The 27,465-nt window shown below is 40.7% G+C and overlaps 1 protein-coding gene and 1 long non-coding RNA gene across 2 annotated transcripts in view; one reads left to right on the forward strand and one right to left on the reverse strand.

The window, feature by feature from the left end:
* OTC (ornithine transcarbamylase) lies at positions 1–26,396 on the forward strand. Its single transcript, XM_066338271.1, has 10 exons — positions 1–20; positions 1,040–1,178; positions 1,767–1,848; positions 9,887–9,974; positions 15,272–15,425; positions 22,321–22,443; positions 23,122–23,175; positions 23,276–23,425; positions 23,941–24,078; positions 26,088–26,396. The coding sequence occupies exons 1-10, from the start codon at positions 1–3 to the stop codon at positions 26,145–26,147; spliced, it is 1,008 nt and encodes a 335-aa protein (XP_066194368.1). The 3' UTR covers positions 26,148–26,396.
* The window catches only part of LOC136358149 (uncharacterized), a 201,175-nt gene that overhangs the window by 150,700 nt on the left and 23,010 nt on the right, over positions 1–27,465 (reverse strand). The gene's annotated exons all lie outside the window — the stretch shown is intronic.

Here is a 27,465-nt window from a genome sequence, read left to right on the forward strand (position 1 = left end):
ATGTCCAAAGCCTCACAGAGGTATGTCTGGGCATATTTTCCTAGCTGTAGACTTCAGGGCTTGGCAATTAGCAGGTGCTGCATCTGAGCTAGTCTCAATGGTGAGCTAAAGGGAAATATAAAACACAAATACTATTGGAAATAGAAAAGCATTAGCTGCACTCATTCCATATCTTTGCACTGCTTTGGTCTCCATTTCATTAGATCAGTCTAAAACTACTGACTTTAAATAGAAAGATATCTTTAGCTCATACCCATCAAAACCTTAGCAAGAGTACAGTGTGGGCTCTGCAGTGCTGAGGAGGGCTGTAAGTACAGAGCCAGAGAAAGGGCTGAGCTGACACACTTCCCTGTTAACCTTCAGCCTGTGAAACATGGGCTTGGACAAGACTTTCAAGAGATGCCTCATCTAAGCTAGAAGAAATTTGATCATGTAACTTCTGTGGGTGATTATCAACATTCAATTTCATGTGATTCTGAAATCCGAAATCTGGAGGGAGGCCAGAACACACTGAATAAACAGCACATGTCCAGAAAGTCTGCTTTCTTGGGGTTTTTTTTACCCTTTCCCCCAGTGTAATGAGGATATTTCTTACACATTTATAGAAATGCCACCTTTTTTGAGAATGGGGTTGGAATGTGGCAAGTGTCTACTCATCCATAAAGCATAAAGGAGAGAAAAATAGCTCCAAGATCCATTTCTGTTATTCTATCCTCTGAAAGGGCAGCTTTGGGGTCTACACATAAATCATTTTACCAGGTTCTGAATGTCTTTATTTGACAGGCAGCCTGCAGTTGCCATATTCATCTCAGAAGACAGAAGAAAATACATCTACTATTAATGCTATGATACAATTTGAAATACTGTTACAGTGCATACATTGATACATGCATCGATACAGTGCATAGTCTACCAGGGTGATCCAGCTGGGTCATATGAGAGGAGTTGAAGATGTTTCAGGTGCTTGCTCACTGGCTTTAGCACATGTACAATTAAGCACTAAATGGCAAAAAATGTGCTTTTTTAAATTTTGACACAGGTATGGGACACCAGCTCAAATGAATGTTCATATGAAAGGTCGGGACCTCCTTACTTTAGAGAACTACACAGCTGATGAACTGAAGTATTTGCTGTGGATGGCATCAGATTTGAAACAAAGAATAAAGAACAAAGGAGAGGTAAAATGGTTTAACTGTCATTTAGGTCCCTCAGATGTTGAAATAAATACTGCTCGGAAGGGTATTGTGAAAAAGTCTTTCAGATGTCCTGTCCTAAACAAAATCTCCTGAGCTCTTAAATACTGTAAATCGTGTGCTACAAATCAAAGAACCTTCCTGTAAAGTGCCAGAGATGTTCTTTAAACACTTCAGAGGACTTTGTGAGTGGAAATATTAAACAGGTTTGTGCAGCCAACTCCCTGCTGTCAGCTAACCCCATCCATCCACACACAGTGTACATGCAGCACTAAATGTAGGAAATGGAAGACGCTTCCCTGCATGGGATTAAATTAGTATCTGAGTTCTACTTAGTGCTGGCTCAAATTGAGTGCCACAATGCAGTTGGTTTTGGACCTAGAATTACTTCTTTGCCTTTAACCTTTCCACTGCTAATAAATTTATTGCAGGGCAGGAGAACAAAACCACAGGGGAAAAACCCCCCACTTTTGCAACTTTTCTAGTGGTGAATTAAAGTGTGCAAGAAATATTTCATACTTTAAAGCGTATAATGATTATAAAAGTGAAATACCTTTCTTTTTCATGTTTCAGTATTTGCCTTTGATGCAAGGCAAATCCTTGGCCATGATTTTTGAGAAGAGAAGCACAAGAACAAGATTATCTACAGAAACAGGTAGGTCTGAGCAATGGCACAGTAAGACTTCACATGAAACGATATACATTGAGGATGTATTGACAAACACTGCATAATTTTGCATTTAGCAATTTCCCCTCAGGAGAAACCTAAACCTTGAAAGCAAAACATAAGAAAAATAAGAAAAGAATGGCAGCCATTTGTGTTTCACCTTGCATATTAATTTCACAAGCACATGGCTCTAGTCACTGAAAATTTCTCAAAATCCTCCAAGACATGGTAGATCAGAAATAAAGTAACAGGTAGAAGTAAGCGTTTCTGGTGTAAGCTCCCATCTGTACTGGCAAGATGTACATTTCCTAACATCTACTTCAGGAAGCATCACAAATTTAGTTTTGTGCAAGCTCTAATAAATATTTTTCTAATGTAATATGCATTACCATTGTTACATTTCAAAGTATGTTTTTAGGCTGGTAATCACAGTAATGCCTGAATTTAAATTTGAGGGGCAAATTAACATGGTTACCTACCAGGGAAGATAACTTGGAGACTCAAGGGTATAGCCTAATAATATCAAGCACTGAAACATTTATTTTTTTTAGGTTACAGTCCTGCAAACACTGAAACATGTACATATGATGTCTTTATTTACATGGTAGTCGTTCTGAATTCAACGGCACTGCCAAAAGAAATCACTCAGCAATCATTTATAGGAAGAAATAACTCTGAACTGGTGATGCATCAAGGAAGAACTTGCTTTTCTCTCTTATTTATGTTGACCCAGCATCCCTCATTTCCTCCTAGTGAAGGAACAGAAAACCTGTTGAGTATTCACATTTCTTTACAAGCTGTAAGAGAGAAGATAAAAAAATAGAAGGAAGAAATGGATATATTAACTCCAAGCATTCCCAAAATTGTCTTTGCATTGTCTGGCACAGACACTTGCCTGCTGATCCTACTTTTTAAGCAGACTTGTTCTTGCTTTCTGTTTTCTCCAGATAGCGAGGACTTAGTAATGTGCATTCCCTCTTTGCAAAGACCACCCACCTCTTAATTCCTGAGTTTTTAGTCCTGTTTCTTGTTGCTTACCATTCTGGTAAACGGCCAGATAATGAATTCCCTGGATCTGTTTATCCTTCATTCTTCTGTATTCTGAGGGAAACACTGCTTAGTCCTTGGCTTTTGAAGGCTTACAGAAGGGGGAAGCTCAGGAAAGTTCAAATGAATTAACTTAAGGATGGGAGTTAATGCACATAAATTCATCCAAGGGAGAATTAAGCTCCAGTGAAATAAAACAAATTTATTTCTAAGTGAGAGTTTCCACAAGGGAGTTCAACGCAGTTAACTTCTGTACATTAACTTCACACCTTCAGTTAATTGGTCTTAAGTCTGTTAAGCCTAAGACTTTGCTTCAAAGAGAGACTCAAGTTTTTTTCTGTCCACAAAAACTCTATACATTTCAGCTGCTTTTTTGACATAAGTTATTCCCTCCTTGGAATTTCTAACTCAAAATAAATGTGGGGCCACATGTGTTCATTTTAGCTAAACAAGATAATTTAATACCAATTTTACAATGTCCAGTGAAAATGGACAATTGCAGTGGATTGAAATGTTTATTTATAAAGTTCCTGAGTCATCTCAAATAGCACTTCCCAAGAGCTGCCCCTTCAATAACTTGAGTGAGGTCACTTGTAGGGCAAGGTCCTGGGGATGAGATTAATCTAAACCAACTTTGCAACTCTCAGGAACGGCTAAATCAGTGGATTTCATTACAGAGTAGACTTGGAAAGCACTGATTACAAAGTCTTCTCTGTGCAGTGTCTAGGAGTTTGTTGGGACATATTAACACCTGGAAATCTGTTCAGAATTCCTACTGTCCCTGTGTTAGCATTGAAACGCATAATCACAGAATGATTATATGCAGGTGCTTTTATTGAAGAGCTCTGGGAATCAGGGGTACAAGGTACAGACCCAAATCTGACTCCAACATGAATTCAAAATGGACATGTTTCTATACCCTTTCATTATATAACTACTCATTAATTATTAAACCCATATTGTTCTATTGTATACATTGATATTATCCAAGCATGAATTCTTGTAGTTTCCATCAGGCCCCCAAATATCGTTTCCCATGATTCTTGTTTAAGATAATAATCATATTCAATTACCAAACAATCATTACAATTAGCAATCATATAATTCATCATATGATGATTATGCAGGTGCATAATCATGTGAAACTAGATTAGTTTCACATGATCTAGTAAAGACAAAGCCTAACCTTTGTTTCCAGGGCCTACATGGGTTTGGTTCCTTTTCCCAAGCCTTTTTGTCCACCTCCCCTGAATCTACTGTATACAATTCCCATGATTTTTAGAAACATTTTAACCCTATGCCATCACCTGTGCCTATAAAGAACAACATTATTGAAAAATAAATAAACAGAACAGTTGAAGTTGGAAGTAATCTCTGAAGGTCATCTGGTCCAATCTCCTGCTCAGGCAGGGTCTTCTAGAGCCAGTTGTCCAGGACCATGTCCAGAAGTCTTTTGAATATCTCCAAGAATGAAGATTCTACAATCTTTTGTGTCTACTTATGCCATTGATCAATAATTTTTCAGTAAATAGAACTTACTACTCAGAGGGATCTTCCCAATTTGTGCCCATTGCACTACTGAAAAACACCTGGCTCTGTCTTCTTTGCCTCCTCCCTTCAGGTGTTTATATACATCAGCAATATTCCCCCTGAGCCTTCTGTTCTCCAGGCCGTGCTGTCCCAGCTCTCTCAGCTTTTCTTCTCATATGAAATATGCTTCAATCCCTTAGCCATCTTTGTGAGCCTTCGTTAACAGGGACATACTAACTGTGTCCAATGTTTCTCCTACTGAGGACCCCAAATCCAGACTCTCAAGGTTTGGTCTCACCAGTGCTGTATAAAGAGGAAGGATCACCTTCCTCCACCTCCAGGCAGTATTTGTCTGGTGCAGTGCAGGACACCATTCACCGCCTTTGCTGGAAAGCTGCACACACTGCTGGATCATGTTCAGTTTGCTGTCCACCAGGACCCCCAAGTCCTTTTCTGCCAAGCTGCTTCCCAGTTGGGATGGCCCCCATCGTGTCCTGGTGCCTGGAGCTGTTCTTCCTCAGGTGCAGGACTTTGCATCTCTCCTTGCTGAATTTCATGGGCCTCCTGCCAGACCATTTTTTCAGCCTGTCAAGATCCCTCTGGACAGCAGCATGACCATATGATGTACAAGCCACTCCTCCCAGTTTTGTGTCATCAGCAGACTTGCTGAAACCACATTTGATCATTGAGACCCTTAACACAGGTGTTAAACAGGACTGGACACAAATGGACCCCTAGGGTACCACTGGTCACTGGCCTCCAACTGGACTTTGTGCTGGTGGTCACCACTCTCAGACTTGGCCATTTGGACAGTTCTGAACCCATCCCAGGCTCTGCTCATCCAGCCCAGGCATCCACATCTTGGCTGGGAGGATCTCATGGGAGACACTGTCAATGGACACAATGAAGTCCAGGCAGACAAAACCCACTGTCCTCCCCACATCTACCACAGAATCATAGAGGTTGATCAAGCTGCTCAAGCATGACTTCCTCTTGGTGAAGCCATCCTGACTATTCCTGATTACTTTCTGGTGCTTAATCTGCCTAGAAATGGTTTCCAGGATTAGCCGCTTTATCACATTCCCATGGATTGAGGTGAGGCAACATATTCTCTGTGTCCTCCTTGCCCTTCTTTAACTTAGGGGTGACATTTTGCATTTCTCCCAGTTGTCCTGATCAATTGAAGATTATCGAAACATTAATTTATGATGCTTTGTAATAGATCAGTTGATATTTAAGGTTTTCCAACATCCTGTTTTATTCTAATGACATTGCCACAGTACTGAATAATATTCCACTCCTTGGGATATAATTCATTGCCTCTTTAATCTTATTCTAATGTGTATTTCTGAAACCCATATAATTTTACCATTTCTAAGATAAGTTGTGATGTTGTAAGTTTAATGCAGAACTAGAAGTAACTTCCATAGAGTAGTGGCAAAGTAAATCCAGTTCTGTGAGCCTAGTAGATTTATTTCTACCACTGGCTATTTTATTGGAAAATGTGACATGTCTGCTATTACACTGGAAAATGTCACCTCTTCACGGCCAGAATCCCATACCCATTCTGCATAAAATCTTGTGTACTTTTTGAAAACAGAACTATTCACATGGTCATATATTACTTGTAAAATAAACATTCACAAAGGTGAATGCCCTGTTTTTGTTATAGCTTTGGTGTAAAATATTCTGATTGTCACTGTTGCTCTTAAAATATACAGCTGCAGTTACGTTTTAGTGAATAAATCATAAATAAATCCAACCGTTTCACAGATACTGAATTCAGACAATATTTCACAGGGTAGAAATGAAGGGGGAGAAGTGCAAGTAGGAAAGCTCAGCCCACCTCCTCTTGTACATTGGAATATAAAGATCTTAACAGCCTTGCAGGGGTCCAGTGCCACTGGCTTTAGTGGAATTACTCCCAACTCACTCTTCCTACGCAGTGGGGTGAGAGGGACGTGATGGCCATGCCTGAAGACAGCTACACAGAGTCACAGAAATAATTGCATTGTAGCATATGAACTAATGTAGTGGGGATGGTATTACATGGCAGGGGTACAGGGTTTGTTTTCTGGCTAAGTATTATTTAATTTGGCCTCATTACAGAGGGCCCAAATGCACACTCAGTTTACTCTCCACTTAAAAGGGAAGATTAAAAATAACTTTTAAAACTGCTTATCAGTTTTTAGCTTCTGCTTTAGGAATATTCTGTAATTGCTGCCTAGGAGAGTTCTTCGTTATCAGTCTAAAAGGAAAAATACTTCCTATTTTGTAAGTCTGGGCAGGCAATGGGGAAATTAATAAATGCAAATCCATATGTCTTGAAATTCTGAAAAAGATCCTTCCTTTGAGTCTGAGAAGATGACTGTATGTGTCTCTTGGTGACAGCCCCAGAAGTGTGTAGCCAACCTGTGAACTGTAGGATTCATTTTGGTCCCCTTGCCCCACACAGCAGGGACAGCCTGGGATGAAGATTTCACTCATGTCCTGTCTGAAAGAGTCTGCATGGGGGGGTCAACAATGTGCCACAGCTTGAGGCATAAAACTGTGTATTTTGAAAACTAACAGTAGTGAGAAGTGTGGACACGAGGTAATGATCTATTCTGGATTTGCAGTATGAACATTTAGTAGTTTATTGAAGATATCATAATTCACATAAATATTTACCACGTGGCCTTGGATATGACCAGGCTGTGACAACAAAGAGGATTAGATCTTCCGGTTTAACACAGCACTTCAATGTTTATTTGCTGAATTGGTGCCTGCATACCTTCAAAATCATCTCTCTTTTTTTTCTGCTTTCTACTGGTAGTCTGGATGAAAGGATCTGAAAAAGATTCTGTCTCTGTAACTATATACAAAGCTAGAGCACAGAGCTCCTGTATTTCCAGATGGAAAGTTTTGGATGGAAATATGTTCCCAGGCCCTGTACAGATGGCCAGTTCATGAGCAGAAAGCCCAACAAACACATCAGGGCTCTGCTATATACACAGACTCCAGGTGGCAGCTCTGACTGGGCTGTCTGACGTCTGGCAATTCTGAATAAATATTCAGATTCCCATTTTTTTACCTGGGCATCATTTATAGAAAACAGAACATGTCCATTGGAGCCTGTCTGGACTGTGAATCATCTACCAAAACGTATGCATTTAGAATCCTAAAATGCAGAGCTGCTGTATTGTGTGGAACTTGCAGGAACAAATCAGTGACACAATTGTATATGACTCCAAAAAATCCACAATAATTCAGGAAGGAAAAGCTACTGCCAGTGACAGGTCCTGAGGTCTTGACATAAAAATTTGCACTGAATAAACAGGCTGTAATGTGTCATTTGCATACACTGTCCTCTAAATACAATGTTTGTGTCCCTGCTGCAGAGGGGAGGTCAAAAAAATCATAAAAGAATAAATGATGCTTCATTCTTAAAAGTTTTCTGTGTCTGACTTGCAATATTGCAAGAGGGATTTGGAGCAATCCTTAATGAAAACAACAAGCAATTAAAAAGGGCCTGTTCAATAGAATGAGTGTGCACTTACATTGGCTAGGGAAGCAGAAATTTGCCCTTCTGGTGGTGCCTGGAGCATCATTAGTTTTAATCTGACACTTAGGAAAATTGAGGCAGTCCAAAGACAATGATTTTCCAGTATTTTTTTAACTCTTGTATTTTAAACTCTAGAGGCTGGCTGAACTGGTGCAAAGCAGAAGACCTCACCTCAACCCTGCTGCCCACAGGAGATGGTTGTTAATAAGAGTTGCTCTGTGTAAGGAGCCCAGCTGTGGGGCCCAGACCTGCTGCCTTCACCTGTTGGTTTTATCTGGGAAGGCTTTCAGTGTTCAGTCCTGGTTTAATACTCTTAAAAAGTAGCTGTGAGACAAAGTTTTTAATCTATGACAGAGCTGTGCAACCACCGTGCTGAAGCTGCAGTGCTGAATCTGGCAGCAGTGCCATCTAATGGATACAGCCAGCCTGAGCAGCTTTTGACATTTTCTTCCAGTTTTTTCTTTCTTTTCCACTTCTTTTTTCCTCTCTCTTTTAAACTTTTTTTTCCTAACAGCACGAAATTAATCAGCATCTCCAGGACATCACAGTTTGGTAAGCAAAGTGGGGGTCTCTACTCTTCTGTGCTGCCTTTCTCGTCCTGGCAATATAAAGACAGGCTTCTCTCTAGATTTTTGTCACCGTAAAAGACTCATATCCCCACAGTGTTGTCTCAAAAAGGCTGGTTTGCCCATACTGAGATTCTCTGGAAGTTTCCTCCATCAGAAATGCTAGTGACAGGACAGGATCTGCCTGCAGGAAATTTCTGTACTGGAAGGGAGTTGCTCTTATCATACAGAAAATGCCTTACAGGACTATGAACAGCCCAGTTCAAATCCTACACTTGGTACCTCCCCAGCTATGGGACCCTGTGTCCTGTGCTAGGCTTATGCTAAACCACCTGTGACAGTTCATGAAACAGCCCCATCCTCCCAATGCGTGGCCATGAGGGACTTTACACTCAGATTCAGTAGAAAGAGGCTTCAGATTTAAACAAGGCAAAGGGAGAGAGACTCATATGCTGGTGAAAAGATGTTTTTTTCCCTGTCTGTGTTGTATGGTTGCTTGTGGTAACTTTCTACTGCTGGTGCAATTAAAATAAAGCAGCAGAAAATCTGAGAGTTGCCCTTCACATGTAATTTGTCTTCATCCAAAACACTGTTCAGACACCTTTGAAGTTCCCCAAAATATTTTATATTCTTAAATGATGCTCAAGTCTTTCCATGGTTTCTTGCTCAGGAATGGATTTTACTCTTCATACCTAATCCATCCAGTTCTTTGAACCTCCTTGCAGATTCCTAGCTATTGCAGGGTAGAGGGATGCTGGCCAGACCTGAGACCTCTCCTTTTCTCTCTCCCACATTATCATTTTCAAGGCACTTGGCCATTTGAGACCAAATTCAAGTTTGTTGTAGTGTGTTTGTTGTTCTTGTTCTGAGGAGGCTTAGAGTTTTCTGTCTGAATGACTTTACATGAAAGACAATGTTGATCCTTGCTAGGATGTGGAAATACAGCAGGTGACTTGGATGGCCCTTCTAGGATGGAAAGTCCCATGGAGTAGGAATGCAGAATGATGAATGGATTACCTGGCTCTTAACAGGGAGCAGCAGTGATGCTTGTGGCAATGTGTAGCCTTGGAGCTTGAATGATGGTTTGTGTGATCACAGATCAGAACTCATGGCTAAGGATTTCAGTGAGGCATGCATTTGAGTGGGTTTATTCCAAAGCACATTTATTTGAAACTTCATTTGTCAAATGCTAATAATTTTGACTGTTGGATGTCCTGCTGAGTTCTACTTTTGTTTTTGTAAAGGTATTTTATATCAAGGAGATTTTGAGTCTTGGCTGTAAATATGAGGTGCTGGTGTTTTATTTATCTTTTTTTTTTTAAATTTTTCCTCACTGTAGGATTTGCTCTCCTTGGAGGACATCCTTCTTTCCTTACAACACAAGATATACATCTGGGAACTAATGAGAGTCTCACAGATACAGCAAGGTTGGTAAGATGTCATTTGACTGATCACTGCATTTGGTAATTGATCGGGCTGACACCTGTCTTGAAGAATTTTGGAAGCCGATATTTTCTTTCTGGAAAATGTCAGAAGGTAGTCTAAATTTCTTAAATATTTACAGATCAGCTCGTAGAATCTGTAGCTCAGTAAACCTTTATTCCATCCTCTCAAGCTATCTTACACTTCCCACACTGAGACTTATTTTGGCATATAGAGTGTTAATTAGGGTTACATATACAAATGGAACTATTTTATGAACCTCAGTAGTCATGTAATTCCACTGATGACAGCACATGTATTTTAACAAGGCTCAAAAACCTTCAGGTTCTGCTGCCCCTAGAGCAAAATCAAAAAGCAAAGACATAAATTATGTTAGTTAGGCCAGCTGCTGATGGGCCTTAACCTGCTGTAGTAGTGTCCCTGCAGTGACAGGGTGATGCTGAGAGCCTTTCTGATCCCCCTATTTCAGCAGCACGAAAGTGGACCCACACTTTGTAGCCAGACTCATATTTCCTGCACCCATTGTCAGGACTGCTGTGGAGGCTGGGCTGAGGCTCTCTTCTCTTACTGGCATCCCTGGAAGGGCTCAGTCTTGCCCAATGCCACGTGCCTGCAAGGATGGGTACCAGCCTGTCTCCATTGCTGTGGCAGGGAGGACCTGAGCTCAGAGTTTTATGCAGTGGGCTGCCTCTGATGTTGCAGAGAGCTGGCAGAACAGGAGGTCATGTTTTGCAGGTGCTCCTGCTGTTTTCCATAGCACTCCAGCTATTAAAGCTTCATCCAGCCTTAGCATCATCCTTGCTTCCCAGGCAGCCCTTTTGCAGCCTGAGGTCGATTCAGTCAGGCCCAGCTGTTGGAAGGTTAGCAGTGTCTGAGTGGTCCTTTTTGTTCTGGTGAAAGATATGCAGTGTCAAGCTCATCAGGCTCAATTCAAACTGTGCAATCAGGCAGATGAGTTCCATTGCCTCTGCTGAATACCACAGTTCTCAGGCAGTGGGAGACACTGTTTGAGAACTGTGTTGCTGTTCTCTGTGATGAAATCCAATGAAAATTTAAGAAAAAATATCAAACATTTGAACATTTTAAATTTTCCTTCCTTGTTTTTTACTACTGAAATGGAAGATTTATGGGTGTTGAGAGTAGACAGTAAAAATCTCTGTCCCTTGAGGTTTGAAAGTACTTAACTCTCACTCTGCTAGATACAGAACTCTGCCATAATCAAAGTGAGCTGCAGCAATAGAATCATAGAAATGTTTTGGGTTGGAAGAGACTTTAAATATCATTTTGTGCCAACACCCCCTGTCATGGACAGGGATACTTTTCACTATCCCAGATTGCTCAGAGCCCCATCCAGCCTGGCCTTGAACACAGGGGTGGGGCATCCACAGCTTCTCTGGGCAACCTGTGCCAGGATCTCACCACCCTCATAGTAAAGATTTTTTTCCTCATATCCAATCTAAACCTACTCTCTGTCCGTTTGAAGCCATTGTCCCTTGTCCTGTCACTCCAGGCTCCTGTAAATAGTCCCTCTCCATTATTTCTTGTAAGCTCTGTTCAGGTATTGGAAGGCTGCAATTAGGTCAGTCTGGAGCCTTCTCTTTTCCCAGGCTGAATAATGCCAGTTCTCTCAGCCTTTCCTTGTAGGTGAGGCGCTCTCTCCCTCATCTCCCTCATCATTTGCACTACTGCAAATCTGGCTGTGAGCCCCAGCAACCAACTTCAGGAAGGGGAAGGATGAAGTCAGGGCCCTTCCAAAGGGGCAATAACCTCTACAAATATTGTGCCACCAGCCATGCAGGACTGTCACCTGGAGCCTCTCTGTCATTCAGATGCCAGCCCTACAGCAAATCTGACACAAAACCAGATATACCTACTATAGGCCAGTTTTAATTTCTTCTTCTTCCCAAATGTGACAGTAAAGGGACATTAAATCTTTTGTTTACAGTGTCCTGAATGGCCTTTCTTTGCACAGGCAAAAAAAAGAAAAATGCAGACTATAGGCTACAAGAAACAAAGCAATAAATAGAAGCAAGAAAATCTTCCAGCTCTCCCCCGTTCTGTGGTTAAAGTTCCTACAACACTCACTTCCCAAGAAAACCTTGAGCCCCATTTTCTCTGTCACTGCTTGCTTTGCCAGGACAAGTCCCTGTTTATGGCTCTTACCTGGGGAGTTTGCCCTCTGCTGGGTCACCGCTCCCACCTGCTACAGTGGACAGGGGATTTTCCCAAATCCTTATACAGTCCCATGTGCTCTGCTCAACTCTTGCTCTCATTAGCAGAAATACTACTGACTGCATAATCAAGGCTGAGCAGTTTACCCAAAAGAACAATTGGAGTGTTAATTCCTTGGTGCTTCTTGTGAATGAAAGATGACATCCCAAGCTCAATCAGTTAATGTAAGAACAAAAAAGAATGCCTCTAGTAGGCCCAGAGGGTATTTCAAATATTTACAGCCGTGTGTCTGGGGCTCTGAAGGCCTTTGAAGTACTTGAGATTGAGACTTAAAGTGAAAGGGGCACAGAACCATAAAAGCCACAGTTTTTATTAGAACTGCTGCAGGTAAGGGTTGAAAGCATCGCTGCTGTGAACATATTTTTAGCGACTTATTACCTGCTCATAAATCAGTTCCTCCATGCTTCACAAGTCATTTACATTTACACTGACACAGTGGCAAAAAGTTACCGCCCATTAAGGAGCTCAAAGCCTTTCAGTGCTGTTTAACATGTCTGATAAATTACCTGAAATGAAATATAAGTACTGTCTCTGTGTTTCCCACTGCAGAGCAGTTCCACTGGGCAGCACTAAAGCTCAGTGGCCATCAGGTTCAGTGGCAGCCCTGAAGAACTCATAGGGTGATTTTACCAGTCCACTGGAATTATTAGGGCATTAATCTCTGCATTTATGGGGAATGGGTTTACTTTACTGAAAACACATCCACTGTCTGTCCCTGTGAGACTATAAGTGAAAGTGAAGTAGTCTTGTCAGAAGTTTAAAGCTTTTGAATGGCTGTAAACTTTCAAAACAAAAGCAAAACTACCTTGCCTAGCAGTATTCTATACAAAATATATGCAAATGCCCCATTTTCAAATTCAGAGGTCTGGCATACAAAAAAGGCGTACTCTGTGTTTCATTCTGGATTCCTCAGAGGACACAGTTAAGGAAAAAAAGAAAGGCTTTCTCTGTAGAAATAAAAATTACTTTGAAAAGAGAGACATGCAGCTTTCCCACTATACACAGTGTTCCAATATAGCATATTTCCACTCTCTGGGATTTTGAAGTTCATAGCCTCACTGTTTTGTAAAAGAATGAAAAGAGACAAAGACCTAATGGTTGACAAAATAAGAACCTAAATGTAGTCACCTGATGAACCTGTGCTTGCAGCCCCTCAGCTTCCAAAACTTCGCCTTTGATAAGATTCATATATATTCAGGACCATCTTTTCTTATGTAATTCCAGCCTTACATGATTTCCTTTAAAGTGATTTAATTACTGGAGACTTAATCATTCCCCTGTAATCAGAGACCTCCAGGTGAGGGTTATTCCTTTGTGTTTTTTACCCCAAGTCTAGTTTTGTTTTGATTTCACGAAGAATAAAGCCAGTTTACAGCTGATTTTCCTACTGTAAAATATGACACCTAGAAATGCTGGCAGAAGGACTGTCTCATGTCCTGCTGGTAGGTGTATAATAAGTCTGATATCTCCCTTCAACAGACTAAAGATGAAAGTCCAGCATTTTTCACTAGTTGGTGATTATGACTGAATTTTCCCTAATGGCACACCCTATGAAGGAGCCATCTTCTTTGATTTCTTGATGAGCTGTGTCAAAAAGAAATCAGCTGTCCTGACATCCTAAAAAAAAAAAAAAAAAGCTTTAATGAAAATGAGCAACTTCCCAGTGTGATTGCCCCTTTCCCTTGACTGATGGGGACTGGCTGTGTCTTGTTTATGGTGTCTGCCAGTGAGATGGTTAACAAAAGGAAACATGCATCACATCCCTGATGGCCAGCTCAGAACAGGTTTCCCCCAGAGAAAGGAACTGGTGAGCTGAGAATAAATAAGGACACCAACAGCAACTGTTCCAGTACTTTGTAATCAGTAAATACCTTGTTCACTTCCTCCTTTTCATTTGTAGCTGTTATTGACAGTTGTTTTTTTTTCAGAGACAGCTCTACAGGCAATCTTGTATAACATTTTATAAGAGCTTTGCTTGTGTGAGGAATGTCTGGTGTCAGTAGAAAATCCTTGTTACTGGCTTCATCACGAGATATTGCTGTTGATGGTACTAAAAGCCTTATTTTCACAAAAGGAGGTGCAAGAATTTGTCATGGCTAATCAGGAAGGCAGATGCTGCAAGGATTTTTTTTCCACATATTTCTAATTCAGTCCTCCCTTTTTTTGTTTTAATGTCCTATTTCAGATAACAAGAAAACACACAAAATGCTACTTCAAAGTCAGGCTTCAGGGCCTGATTAAAACACAGAAATGCAGAGAAATTAAGAGCATCAATCCATACTGCATTTATCTAAAAAATTCAGAGTATACTATGCTAATCCACAATGCTAATCTCTGTGTCTTTCACACTCCAGCAAATGAGGTTAATGCCAGAGTGGTACAGGGGCTCCTGCAACCCCTTCTCTTGTACTGAGTTTGAAATTTGGGCATTACTTGAATGCTGATACCACCTGAATCAATACACAGGTGTAGGAGGAAGGAAGCAGGACATAGGAGGAAGCAGGGCAACAACCCCAGCCTGTTCTGTTTCTGTGTTTATTAAGATCAGTAAACAATTGTTGCAATCCAAGACAGATCTGTACTGCTGACCCTCACAAAGTCAGGCAACCTTACAGGGTCTACAATATTCAGTCAATACTTTATTTGTTCTTTGCTAAAAGACTGAAAAAAACCCATATACCAAATCTCTTCTGAGGTTATCAAGTTCTTCAAATGTTACAGTATCACAAAATCTCTTATCTTAGTTCAGAGAGATTAAAATGTATCGATATTCCATCTACAATTAAATGCTAAAGAAGAAAGAATATAAAATAGAGCAGGAGTTTTCATTTACTTACCATAGTAGTGTTAGGAAGTGAAACTTCTTACTTATTAGCAGCTTGTTAAATGACTACATTTGAGTCTGTTCTGCAGGCATGATAAATTATTCAGATAGCTGAAAAATATTGATTCATTACCATTTCTCATTAATATTTATGTGTTGCACGGTGAAGAGTGCAATAGCGGTATATTTATTATGTTTGACTGGAGGATTTTCTGCCTTCTCTAGGGTGCTGTCCAGCATGACAAATGCAATCTTGGCTCGAGTTTATGACCACAATGATCTGGACTTAATGGCAAAAGAAGCCACGATCCCAATAATCAATGGATTGTCCGATTTACACCATCCTCTTCAGATTTTAGCTGATTACCTAACTCTTCAGGTAAAAATAGAAACTTTTTCTTTTTTTTTTGCTAATTCTTAGTAAGTACTTGGGGAAGTCAGCTTCCAAACCATTTACCCCCAGCTTTTTCAAAGTAGTAATTACATGGCACTTGTTGTTTAAAGAGATCTTCATCCAGCAATATAATTAAGGACCTGTTTAATTTAAAACAATTACGTAGTTCTATCAGCTGTAGTGGGACTAAAGTTAAGCATAAAATTAAGTGCTTCATTGGAATTAGTCTGAAATTCAAAGAATGTACAGAGGGCTGTACATATTAAGACAAAAATGAGAATCTGGCTCAGGCGAAGCCAGCAGAAGTTTTTCCAATGACTTGAAAACACTCAGTAGTTTGTTCTTGATTCCTCTCTAATCTATGGACAGCTTAAAAGGAATCACTATTTATATATTAGAAAATTGGTTGAACCAATTTGTTTTGAAACAGTTAATGTTGCCAGTGCAAACACTTAGTGTTCAGGCACTTTAACCAGTTTAAACTTTGCTCACATCAAAGAACAGTTAAAAGAGATCATATTTTGTATTTTTATCTAATGTAATATGGGATCTGACAGCAGGATAACATTTTACACACAGAATACCAGATGTTTATCTGTGAACAGAAGGACTATGTAGTTTTACAATCAGTTGAGGATCTGGCTTATAAAAAAGATTATTATACTGCAGGGCTGGTTGACAACTATGATGAACTCCTCTGACCTTGTTTACTTTCTGAATGAATAAAAACCACACTGCTTGAAAATGGTGGGGCAGAATAGTTTCCTGATTCATTCATCTATGTTTCTCAGCTGTTGGGGACTTTGCTATGGGACATACAGTGTGTGGGAAAGAGCTAGTGAGAGTAATATTAAATTATTCACGCTTTAAACCTTAAATACTGAAAGACTCGTGTGTTTGGTGAAAATCGCTTTTTTATTTTAAGTATTTTTTGTAAAGTTTTTATATTCACAGTGAAGAGACCAGCAAAAACTGGTGAACTTGAGACTAAAATGCTTATAGACCTCAGAATGAGGGAGACTTGTGAGATCACATTGAACCAGCTTCAATGTTCGAATTGCATAAGACAGCAAGCTGTAATGAGAGTGTCATTATTTCATTGTAAACACTGTGTGCAAATATTAGTCAGGAGAATCTTCTGGCTGTGTTTTGTGGGGTGTTCTGTCTTGCAAACACCTTATTAATTAGCATTTTATCACTTGTGAGTAACACTCTTCAGGAACAATCAGTGACTCACAGCCCACACAACCACAGATATCTCTGCCCCTAAACATGGTTTTATCCAGGCCACTGTGACCCAGGTTCACAGTGCTGCTGCCCTCTACTCTACCTGCAGTCAATGAAGAGAGACCACTGAGCATCTCAATCGCCTTCTGGAGATGCCTCTCTTTCTCCACTGATCTTAGGGGGAAGCCTGTGGAAAACAGCAGGATGAGAACACGCCCTGCTGCTCCTCCACTGCATCCTCCTGTAGGGCAGCTGTGGTAGAAGCTCTGGGTGGACATGAGCCCACAGTCTGCACTTTTCCCTGGTTTGAATACCGAGGGCAGCACCAACAGCTGTAGGTCCCTTTGCTGCACCAAACACCAGGGAGGGTGTCTTTGGTGATGAAGAAACAAGGTCCATAGCAGCTGGTGCTCAAACAAAAGACGTATTTGACATGGAGACGTGTCATGGCAAAGTGAACACTTACAGAGATCACAAGGAATGGCTCAGCTTTTAGACAGACATGGAAGTTTTTTTTTTAAATTTGCAGCACTTTCACAGTCAGCCCAATAAGCAGAACACTATTTTCTCCCTCTGCCCATCTCTCCCTGACTCTTTTCAGCATGTTCTTTAGCCCAAACTTTTTCAGGAGATCTTTATAGGGCAGCTGGGTGGCCACCCTGCTATGCCAAGGGCATGTTGCACTGCTGGTTGCTGACTCACTTTCCATTCCTGCTTTCTTATCCAGGAGAGAGGGGCAGGCAGAGGAGAGCTCTCAGCAGCTCCCTGTGGGTGATGGCACTGCCTGAACTCTCCCTTTCTGACCTGTTCCTCTGCTCCCTTTTTTCCCTCTTTGCACTGTACAGTGAGTTGGAGAAGACTGGAGTGGCATCTAATGAAACAACATTTTAATCATACAATGAACTTTACCAGGCCACAGAAGTGAGATTAACTCTCGAAGAGGTGTGAGCCACAGGGTCTAGTTGCTACTTACCCCACTCAAGCTTCTCATGGGATTTTCAGCAAGATGTCATCCAAGTACTGCCTGCAAAAAAAGATGAATAATGGGACGTGGAATGGTACCACTGATTCTTTAAATGAGTTGAAAGTCCATATATAACATTTAGATTGTTTCTGTGCTATGCAAAGGCAATTTCTTTGATTTATACATATATGCAAGCTACAATAGTGGCACAGACTGCTAGGCTAATATTTAAATGTAACCACAGATTTTGTGCAACTTATTACTCTTTAAAAAATGTCTCTTCCCTATCCCCATAAATATTTTCCTGCCTCGATCTGTTCCTCCCTGCTGCCAGTACATACCCAAAATGTACTTTTTTTCTTTTCTTTTTTTCCTTACTGTTTTCCAGTGAAACTCTACATGCACTCTGGCCCTCTTCTGGCTTAGCAGATTTTTCTGCTTCCATTTTTCATATGCTATTAATTTTGATGCATGCCTTCTTGAACCCTCCTCAAATACTTTCCCTTTGGTCTGAAACTACACAATTGCATGGTTTGTTTTGAAAAAAAAAATTTTTTACTTATAGCTTCTGATTCCCTTTTCCCCTTCCCAGGTGCATTTTAGTATTGTTATTTTAGTATTGTCCATTGCATCCCCCAAACAATGCAGCTGGTTTATTTTCACGGCTGTAAATTCTCATTCTGTATTCAAGGGAATTTCTCATCCTGGGAATGTTCAAGGTGTTCTTTTCAGATCATGCAGCGTGCACTTGTTATAAATATTGGGGTGAGATTCTTCAGGTTCAGCATCCTCCTGCCCAGTGCCTTCTTCCTGCGCAACCTGGATCCCCTCACAGGTTTGAAGTCTAAGCTGGCTCTGTTCTTAAATATTTTGCTCAGGGTTAATGCCCTCTATTATACCAAGATAAACGTTTTTCACAGCATATTTATATATATATATATACACTACCTTCCTTCTTAAAGGTTGTGTTGAATTGAGTGTGCTTGAGTTTTAACTTACACAAAATGATTGCAAACATGTAAGAACCCGATTTTGAGGATTGTGGAGATTTGGCCTTTAAAGACTGTGAGTTTGTGAGCACCCATTGAGCCCCTTTACTCCCCTGCTTGTGCTGAAACAGCCACGTGCTGAGTCCACCCACTGCCTCTCAGTGTCCAGGGCAGGAGCTGTGGCTCAGCTTCTGCTCTGCTCAGCGTGGCTGGAGGGCAGCATCACACAATTTGTATTCCAGACACAGCCAGGGTATTGACATTGATTCAATTGAAATTAATGTCACTGCCCAAATCAGCTCACTTGTAGTTGACTGCAGGATGGCCAGGCTGGTAATTAGAGTGGATCCATATGCCACTAGCTTTTATGTCACTGGTCTGGGGGGAATTTGCTGTTTTAGGAGGCAACGGTTGGCATAAGAAATGCATCAGTGATTTCTTTTTAAGCAGCATAACAAATAATGTTGACCAGCTTGAAAAGGGTTGCAATATATTCTCAAATTCTCCTTGCTCTGTGACCCCAAAACCTCAAATTTTACAATTTTCAAATCCATCACCATCATCATCCTTATTATTCTAACAATTAAAAATCCCAACTAAGATCTGTCCTGATGCTCTAGAATACACTGTATCAATAACCATGACAAAAACCAGCATGGGAGTAAGAAAGATAACTGGCCCAGCATCTGCCTTAAGCCCAGTTTGAGAGCCAGAAGATCCAAGTTTGCCCAGGATTGAGCTGTCTCCCGAAGGGCTAAAGCCTTGATTGGTCTCTGGCATTCCATTTTAAAATTTGACAGATTATTGATTCATTATTCAAAAGCTTGTTTTAATTGAGGGCTGTTATGACAGTTGTGGTCAAACATTTCAGAATTAATCTATAATGGTGTCAGAGTTTCAGTCTTATTGGAAGCAAGTCCAGGCAGAGACAGACACAAATGTCCCTAATTAGTTAACCCAGTCTTCTCCACATATACAGCAGGGTCAAATCACTGAGCATTCTTATTCTTTCCTGGGGTTGTCTACACTGATACACTGCAGCTATGGATAAGAGCAGAATGAAATGTTGTAAAAGCAAGGGTGCAAAATGAAGATGAGAAAATAATTGAATATAAAATTGGTATTGCTTATTTAGCTGGGATTTTTCAAGAGAATAACACAGGCAGGTTTTATGGCACTACAGCAGCAATTACTAGTTTGCCAAAGAGGCTTCATAAGGAAGAGGGGCTCTAGACTTTCTAAGTAAGTTTGGGTTTTTTTGTGTGGCTTTACTAGGAGTCATGTTCCAAACGTAGACTGAAACTGCAGAACACCAATGCAGGAGTAAAGCCTACATCAGTATAGCATAATTTGTAGAAAATGGGGAGGGATGCAAAGGGGAAGTATCTTGAGAGGTTCTGGTGATCAGCAGGTATTGTAAAGGCTCTCATTTAATTCAGAGTGTTACTACTAGAACACTTTTAGCAGGATTTCACCTGTGTGATTGCATAAGCACATAGTTTAAAGAGGGAGTGGGCATGAGGGGAAGTGTGGGGAAGCTTTTTTATTACCTCCAAGCTTTCTAGTTCTGACCAACAGTCATCTCCTCTTGGCTGGAAGCTGAGGGTGTGTGTTTGCTTATAAGCAGTACAGTCACAGTCACAGTGATCTGGCTTTAGATGAAGAGGTTTGAATTACAGCAGCAGTGCGCCACTGGCAGCATAAATCCGAGCACAGGATACAAAACAGGCTCCACTAGCACACATACAGCTTGATTCTGCCTTGCTATGACTCCTTCTATTAGCAAAATGTCTTCATTAAAATCAGTTCAGCTCTGTCCACTCTATACAGTAGTCACTGCAGATGCAGTTTGCAATTTGCAGGGTGTATCGGGGATCATTACACAGACATGTCCAGCACTCCATATTTTATCTGTAACACCTAGAAGCTTGGGAAAACTGAGGAAAGCACTTAGTATGCACTGTGCTTCTTTTAATGCAGAGTAGCAGCTGGCAATAAGGTGAAGTTGTTTAACATAGCAGTGTATTTGTGACTCTAGTCAATGTTTTGAGTATTAAGGCTGAGATGTCTATTTTTAAACAGTGAGATGAAAAGAACTCAGGACTGTCTCGCTTCTGGCTGTGGCTTCTGGTCTCAGCTATCACTGAGCCCTAAATGGAAACAACACCTTAAATAAATGCTTCAGTTTGGCCTTCTCCTAGGAGCACCATTGCTAGGAGATGTGGAAGGACTTTGAAAGATCCTTGGAGACCTGCAGAGTGATTATACTGAAATAACTTCCATGTCCACAAAGTCCTGATTTGTTCTCCTGTAAATGCCCTTGTGTCCAACCTCTGCCAATGACCTCTTCTGCTAACAAAATTCAGCTGAAAAAGTGATATTTTTGCAATACCGTAGTCCTTAAACCTGAACGGTCTAGGACTCTATCATATTTAGATATTTACAGCATTTTATTGTCATTCAGTATTTCAAGTACTACTATTTTTGACTCAAAATTGTGGTTACTGGAAGAAATACTAATAACTTTGTTCTGGAACAACTTCACAAACTATTTGTTTAGGAGGAACTGCTGCCAGGAGAGGAGGGGGTAGTCTCAGCCCTTTTCTTGTTCAGTTTTTTGGCCTCTTTTCTGCAACTGCCTGCAAGGTTGCCACTTAGTACAATGTGGATGTTTATCCTCTCTGACAAGCATTGAATCATGTCACACAAAGTGTTGAAACACTGTCTGTCTTCCAGCTACTACAATGCAATTGTAGCATGGCCCAGATTTGAATTAAGAATGAAAGGCTCTCCAGAAACTGTTTCAAGAGGTAGAGTTTTACAGAGGAGGCTTATAGATGAATTTGGTTACACCTTTGTAAAAATTTTGGTATCAGCTGGAGTGTCTATAAACATGCATATTTAAAACAAAGCTCATTAAGGAGCCTCAAATATTCCTGCTCAGGAAATATGTAACCCCTGTTGCTCTTGTTCCTCCTTAGGGCTGGTGTGCTGGGGTGGAGGGACAAAGTAGCTGCATGGCCAGGCTGTAAGTGCCATCAGGCAGAGCCACAGTTAACTCTGTAACGCTGTTTCAAGTTCGGGTAATCCACATTTTTAAAAAATTCTCTGCACTCTTTGGCTGAACAATGGAGAACAAATGCTGCAGGCCATGAGTGGCACAGCTGCTTTCAGAGTGCTGCTCTTTGCTGTCCTGTGCAGCTGTGGGGAGAAGATGCACTCCCAGGACATGGTCACTGCCATGGCCACAGAGAACAGTATCTAGAGGCAACCAAGCCAGAGTAAACCTCAACAGAGATATTTTCACAATTTGGGGGAAAGCTGGAAGGAGTTCTGTTCCAGGCATTAGGACTGTCTCTAAATTCATAATTTCTAACATTCACTGATGTTTATGAGGCCCAAAGAACAGCTGTACATCAGTGATGCTAAAATCACTTTGTGTCTGGTGCTGAATCTCTCAGCCTGAGCCTCACCACGTGGCACAGTTGCCAGTGTGTCCTTCTCCAGGAGATGCAGCAGCATTTGGGCCTTCTTGTATGACACAGGGGGCTTTTCATCCATGACCATCCTGTAGGAGCAGTAATTTCAGGTAGCATTTGAAGGCAGCCAGCTGGATTCACAGAGTTGATCGCTCCCTCCTGTCCATCAGACTGCCCAGCTCCTCTGGAATGTGACCCAGAGCTTGTGATTGCTTTGGCAGGAGCACTTTGGAGGGTTGAAGGGGCTCACCATTGCCTGGATCGGGGATGGCAACAACGTCCTGCAGTCCTTCATGACGAGCTCTGCAAAGCTGGGAATGCACCTGCGGATTGCCACTCCCAGGGTAAGGAAAACCAAACCCCGGGAGAAAGGAAGGCAAACTTCACCTAGGCTTGTCTCAAACACCCAGGCATTGGTCAAAGGCCCCAGCTGGGGGTGTCTGCATCTATCTTCGGTGCCTGTTTTCAGAACCAGGGTACAAAATCCCCATCCAGTGATTTGGATGCAAAGTAGGAGTGATTCTACCGAGTCTAACATCAGAAATGGGAATACATGACAGGAATATAAATTGTGGAGGATCACAGTTCAATGTGATAAAGCCTTACAAAGTCATCCAACGTACTCTCCCCATTAAAAAAAAAAAATAGCCTGTTTCAGCTGGGTGGAAGTGTTGCATCTCATTTTGCTTAAATTGGTAGTGTAGCATTTTAGAATGTTGCAATGTAATAGAGTATAAAATATTTTTAAAAAGCAGTTGAGAACAAAAAATTGTGTTGTATATGCATTTAATTCTGTAACTGTCAAAATACATTTTTCTTATGTTTTTAGAACACTTTCTGCCACTTTATCTCCAAAATAAACTTTCAACGAAATCAACATTGTTTTCTCAAGTTGTACAGTTCTGAAAGATATTCTTCTTCCACAGCCAATGGTTCAATAAATATTTTTTCAACCATTCTTATTAATTAGTGAAGATCTTATACATGTTCCATGATGTCTTACCTATCATCTCTTTTGTCAGGGCTTTGAACCAGACCTCAGAATAACTAAAATAACTGAACAGAACTCCAAAGAGGTAGGAGAGTAAGAAACAATCTAGAATAGAGTTTATTTTCATTATAAATTAAGTTGAAGTTCCTTGTCTTAGTGATCTTTCTTTATTTTACTCACATTAGTATGGTACCAAGCTACTTCTCACAACAGACCCTTTGGAAGCTGCAGACAGTGCCAATGTCTTAGTTACAGACACGTGGATAAGCATGGGACAAGAAGAGGAGAAGAAAGAAAGACTTAAAGCCTTTCAAGGTTATCAGATTACAATGCAGGTAAAAACTGAGATTCTGGGTTTCATTTACATTTTTACAGTTTGCATTTACAAGAATCAACACCAACAAAGCATGAGTTTGGGGGGGGAGGGGTTTGGGTGAGGCCATGGAAAAGTCACATGCAAAGCTCCCTCCAGCTTAAAAAACTCCCAGAGATAACAAAGTTTGAGTTATGTCATACACTCCACACGGCTTGGCCTCTTTCAGAACTTCCCAATGAGAACCAGCTCCAGAACATGTGCAACAGAGGAGTTTTCACTCCCCTTCTAAAGAGAATTTGGAGTGACTTTTTGACTTCTGTGAAGTCAGCATTGAACTCTTACAGACTTGCACGGAGATATTCCCATCTTATTCACAGATGAGGAATTCTTTTGAAGTCTGCGGAATTCTTCTATGGTCATCATCCAAGTAACCAGAGCGGGAGTTAATATAAAATTTGTTAACCCTTTTACTAGTTAAGGATTTTACTAATGTCCCCACATATGTCTTTGTTTTATATGCTTTTTAATCTACAGACTGCAAAATCTGCTGCTTCCAACTGGGCTTTTTTACATTGTTTACCCAGAAAACCCGAAGAAGTTGATGATGAAGTGTTTTATTCTCCACGGTCATTGGTTTTCCAGGAGGCTGAAAACAGAAAATGGACAATTATGGTAAGGAAGGAAAAAAGAAAGATAACAGTATTTAGAGGTTAGGGTAAATTCTGTTCTGCCTTACATAATAGGCTTGAATTCAACCTGGTTCTACAATAAATAGTGAATGTTAAAACATATGTTTCAAATTTACCCCAGAACATATCACAATTTTGATTATAGACAACACTGTAGCACAAATACTTCTGGGCACAAATGGGATCTATTTTGGTGATAATCTGCTGTTACTTGACCCAGGTTTTATCACTAAGTGAAATCTACAATATAAACTGCCATTTTTTTGGTAATTAAATCACTGGATTTACTCTAATTAATAACTCAACTTGTCAATTAAAACATGTTAAACGCTGAGGTCCCAGGGTCTGGTCTTAAAAACGACAGTTTCCCAAACACTTAAAAGCCATTATTTTCTCCCAGGAAAAGCTGCTGGTGACACCAATGGGAACTTTCCCTGAGAAAATGCTGGAAAAGCAAAGATTTGAAAGATCCTGAAAAGTTATAGTGTGGGTAACACTGTGTGATCCACGGGAACCATGAGAGGACACTTGGAATTTAACATAAACCATAACTCCCATCTCAGCATTCCTAGAATTTCAGAAATTTACTGCCAGCTCTCAGTAGCCTATTATTTATTTTTGGCTTTAGATTCACCAAGTTGACAAAAGCTAGTGAAAACTTTCAGAGGCAAAAAGAAAAACAGAGACTGCATTGTCATAGTTCTGAGATGAAGTCTAGATGTGCTCCAAATGAATAAATAAGGGGTTGAGTGTTGTGTTTGCTAAAACCTCAGACATTGGACACAGTCAAAATTACTAACAAATTTGTGTTAAGTTCGTAGTTTTGTCCTTAAAATTCAACAAAATGCTCAGATTTTTAATTTTAATTTTGCCATGTTTCTAATTGCCCTAAATTATATTTTTAAAAAGAAAAAAAAAAAAGCCCTTTACTTTGGGTTCCAGATGCACTTTTTTTTTTTTTTGGGGGGGGGGGGAGGGGGAAGGGAAAAGTCATCTTTTTATTTTATCAACCTATAAAAATAATGAATGTATGAATCTTGTTTATACAGTATTTTCTGCCCCTTTCAGCACAGAGAGCAAACTGAAGAATAGATTATTTGCTCAGCTGTAGATCCAAGCAGAGCTGAGTGCAGCCACAAACACACACCACTGAGGGGCTGCACAGCTGCAATTCAGCCACTTCTGTGTGCCTGAGTGACCCTGCCACACTGGGCAGTGATGAGGGGAGAGGAAGGACAGACAACAAGGTCACAGCCCTGGAGAACCCTCACAAACCCAGCGCTGGGCCAAAATAACAATGTGCAGTCAGACCTTGCTGTGAAATCACAGCAGTGTGAACCATGTAAAGCCTTGTCAAGGCCTTTGCTGTGGGCACAGGTGTGGGAGGGACAGCAGAGCTGCTGCAACTCCACGTTTTATTCTGCTGACAGTCCCATCACTCCCATTTCACAGCTGTGCCTAAGGCTGGGCAGGCAGGGCAGGAGGGGTGGATGGCACACTCTTAACCTCCGGGGATATTTTCCACGTTTCACCACAGAAAGTATAGCTAAACTGGGATAAATGTCAGAGTTCATATTCTCATGTCTGCCACTGATGCTAATGGAAACTGCTGAAACCCACAAGCCAGCCCATGTGATGTCTGGGTACCTACAGCATCTTCTAGAAGTAACTGAGAATACATCACAACATGCCAAAAAGGCCTCAGCATTTGATCTAAATGCTTGTGTGAATTGCTCCTAAGCTGTCCATTAATATATTTTGTCCACACTGAGAAAATCTATCAGCTACAATACAGAACATCCTAACTGGTTTTCAGCTCTTGCCTGATTCATCATCAGAAATTCTAGCAAATAAATCTAAGTATGCCGTTTTTGTCAGGATAATAACTTTCAACACAAGGCTTCAGAGCTGGAAAATATTTCCCCCTTATTTATTTTTATGGAGTATCTGTTTCCAATGTGATTGGAATTTTTTCTTCTCTTCCTCCTCTAGGCAGTCATGGTTTCCCTGCTGACAGATTACTCACCACAGCTACGAAAACCCACATTTTGATGTTTGGATTCCTGCCAGGAGAAAAATATTCCCCATCAGCAGAATATTCTGGTCTGCAAACACATAGATCTTCTTCAGAAAGGACCAAGGCAATGAGTGATTTTTTTAATAAAACCATATAGTTAGGTGTAATATTGCATTACACTCCTGAAAATGTTCAAGACAATAAACACCATTGCAGAAGCTGCTTATCATCTGAACGCTGCAAGCTGGCCCTCCTTTTTAGGGAACAGCATCATGGAAAATATTCCAAGGTTGTGCCTCAATGGTTGGGTCTACCAGCAGCATAGCCATGATATAGTCTACATGCAGCTGAGGTGAGGCTTGCACTGTGTGATATTGATGCCTAAAGACCTTTATCTTTCTCATGTATTTGTAGCTTTTTAGATTTTTAGTATATAGTTGTATCATTTTTAGTGCTTTTCCTGCCCTCTTTCACATTTTAGAACAATAAGGTAACCCTTTCTAACACATCCTTGAAATTCTGTTTAGTCTCAAGAAGGGAATTTCTAACAAGGACACTTTAGTTTTCACCAGAATTTGAGACATAACATACAGGACAACCAACCCCCTGGACCAGCTCCAGAGGGCCAGACCCAAGGGTGTGTTACTGGGTCAACTGATCTCTGATTGGATATACCTGCTAGATATGCTAATAAATTAACTTTGTAAGAATTGTAGAAATCCCGTATCATATGTGTGTGGAGCCATATTTGTGCATCTGAAAGTTTCACTAAAGAATTGCTTTTTATCTTACCACTCTTAATACTGTTTGGAAAGTTTTGCCTTTTTATTCCAAGCAGAAATATGACAGACATAAACCTATCCCTTAAATTTCTGATCTAGGAAAGTGTGTATGGAGAAGCAGTGCTGCAGTTTGCCTTGGATGCCTGCACTTCCTGGGCACCCTGGCTCCTGTTTTTGTTCTCCAGCCAACCTCCAAATCCCACTCCTGCTTGACATCAAAAATACAGAGCTCTTGTGAGCATTATCCTCCTCCATGGCATTCCTGTGGGCTGGCACAGTGGGATATTGCTGTGCAATTGGAATAGAGCTGTTTCCACGGAGCTGGATGCAGCAAAGAGAGACAGCCAGAAGGAACTGGTTCATTCTGTGTCTATCTCCCCTGGACCTTCATTCCCCAAACAGAATTTTGGCTAAAGAAGTGAATATTCAATTTTCTTTTCCTAAGCAAACACCAGGAGCACCACATGATGAAACTTATACAGCTTATTTGCAGAAATTGCTGCATTTTGTACTGTAACACAGCACACATTTCAGCTAACCCTTCTCAGTAGTAAACAAATTCATGACATTT

Source organism: Sylvia atricapilla, chromosome 2, assembly GCF_009819655.1.
Source record: "Sylvia atricapilla isolate bSylAtr1 chromosome 2, bSylAtr1.pri, whole genome shotgun sequence".
Lineage (NCBI taxonomy): Eukaryota > Metazoa > Chordata > Aves > Passeriformes > Sylviidae > Sylvia > Sylvia atricapilla.

Bases quoted from the DNA above. Each gene is read 5' to 3' on its own strand.
- OTC (XM_066338271.1), top strand. From the start codon at position 1: ATGTCCAAAGCCTCACAGAG. The intron at 1,179-1,766 runs GTAAAATGGTTT...TTCATGTTTCAG, and splicing joins GAATAAAGAACAAAGGAGAG to TATTTGCCTTTGATGCAAGG. The intron at 23,426-23,940 runs GTAAAAACTGAG...TTTAATCTACAG, and splicing joins GTTATCAGATTACAATGCAG to ACTGCAAAATCTGCTGCTTC.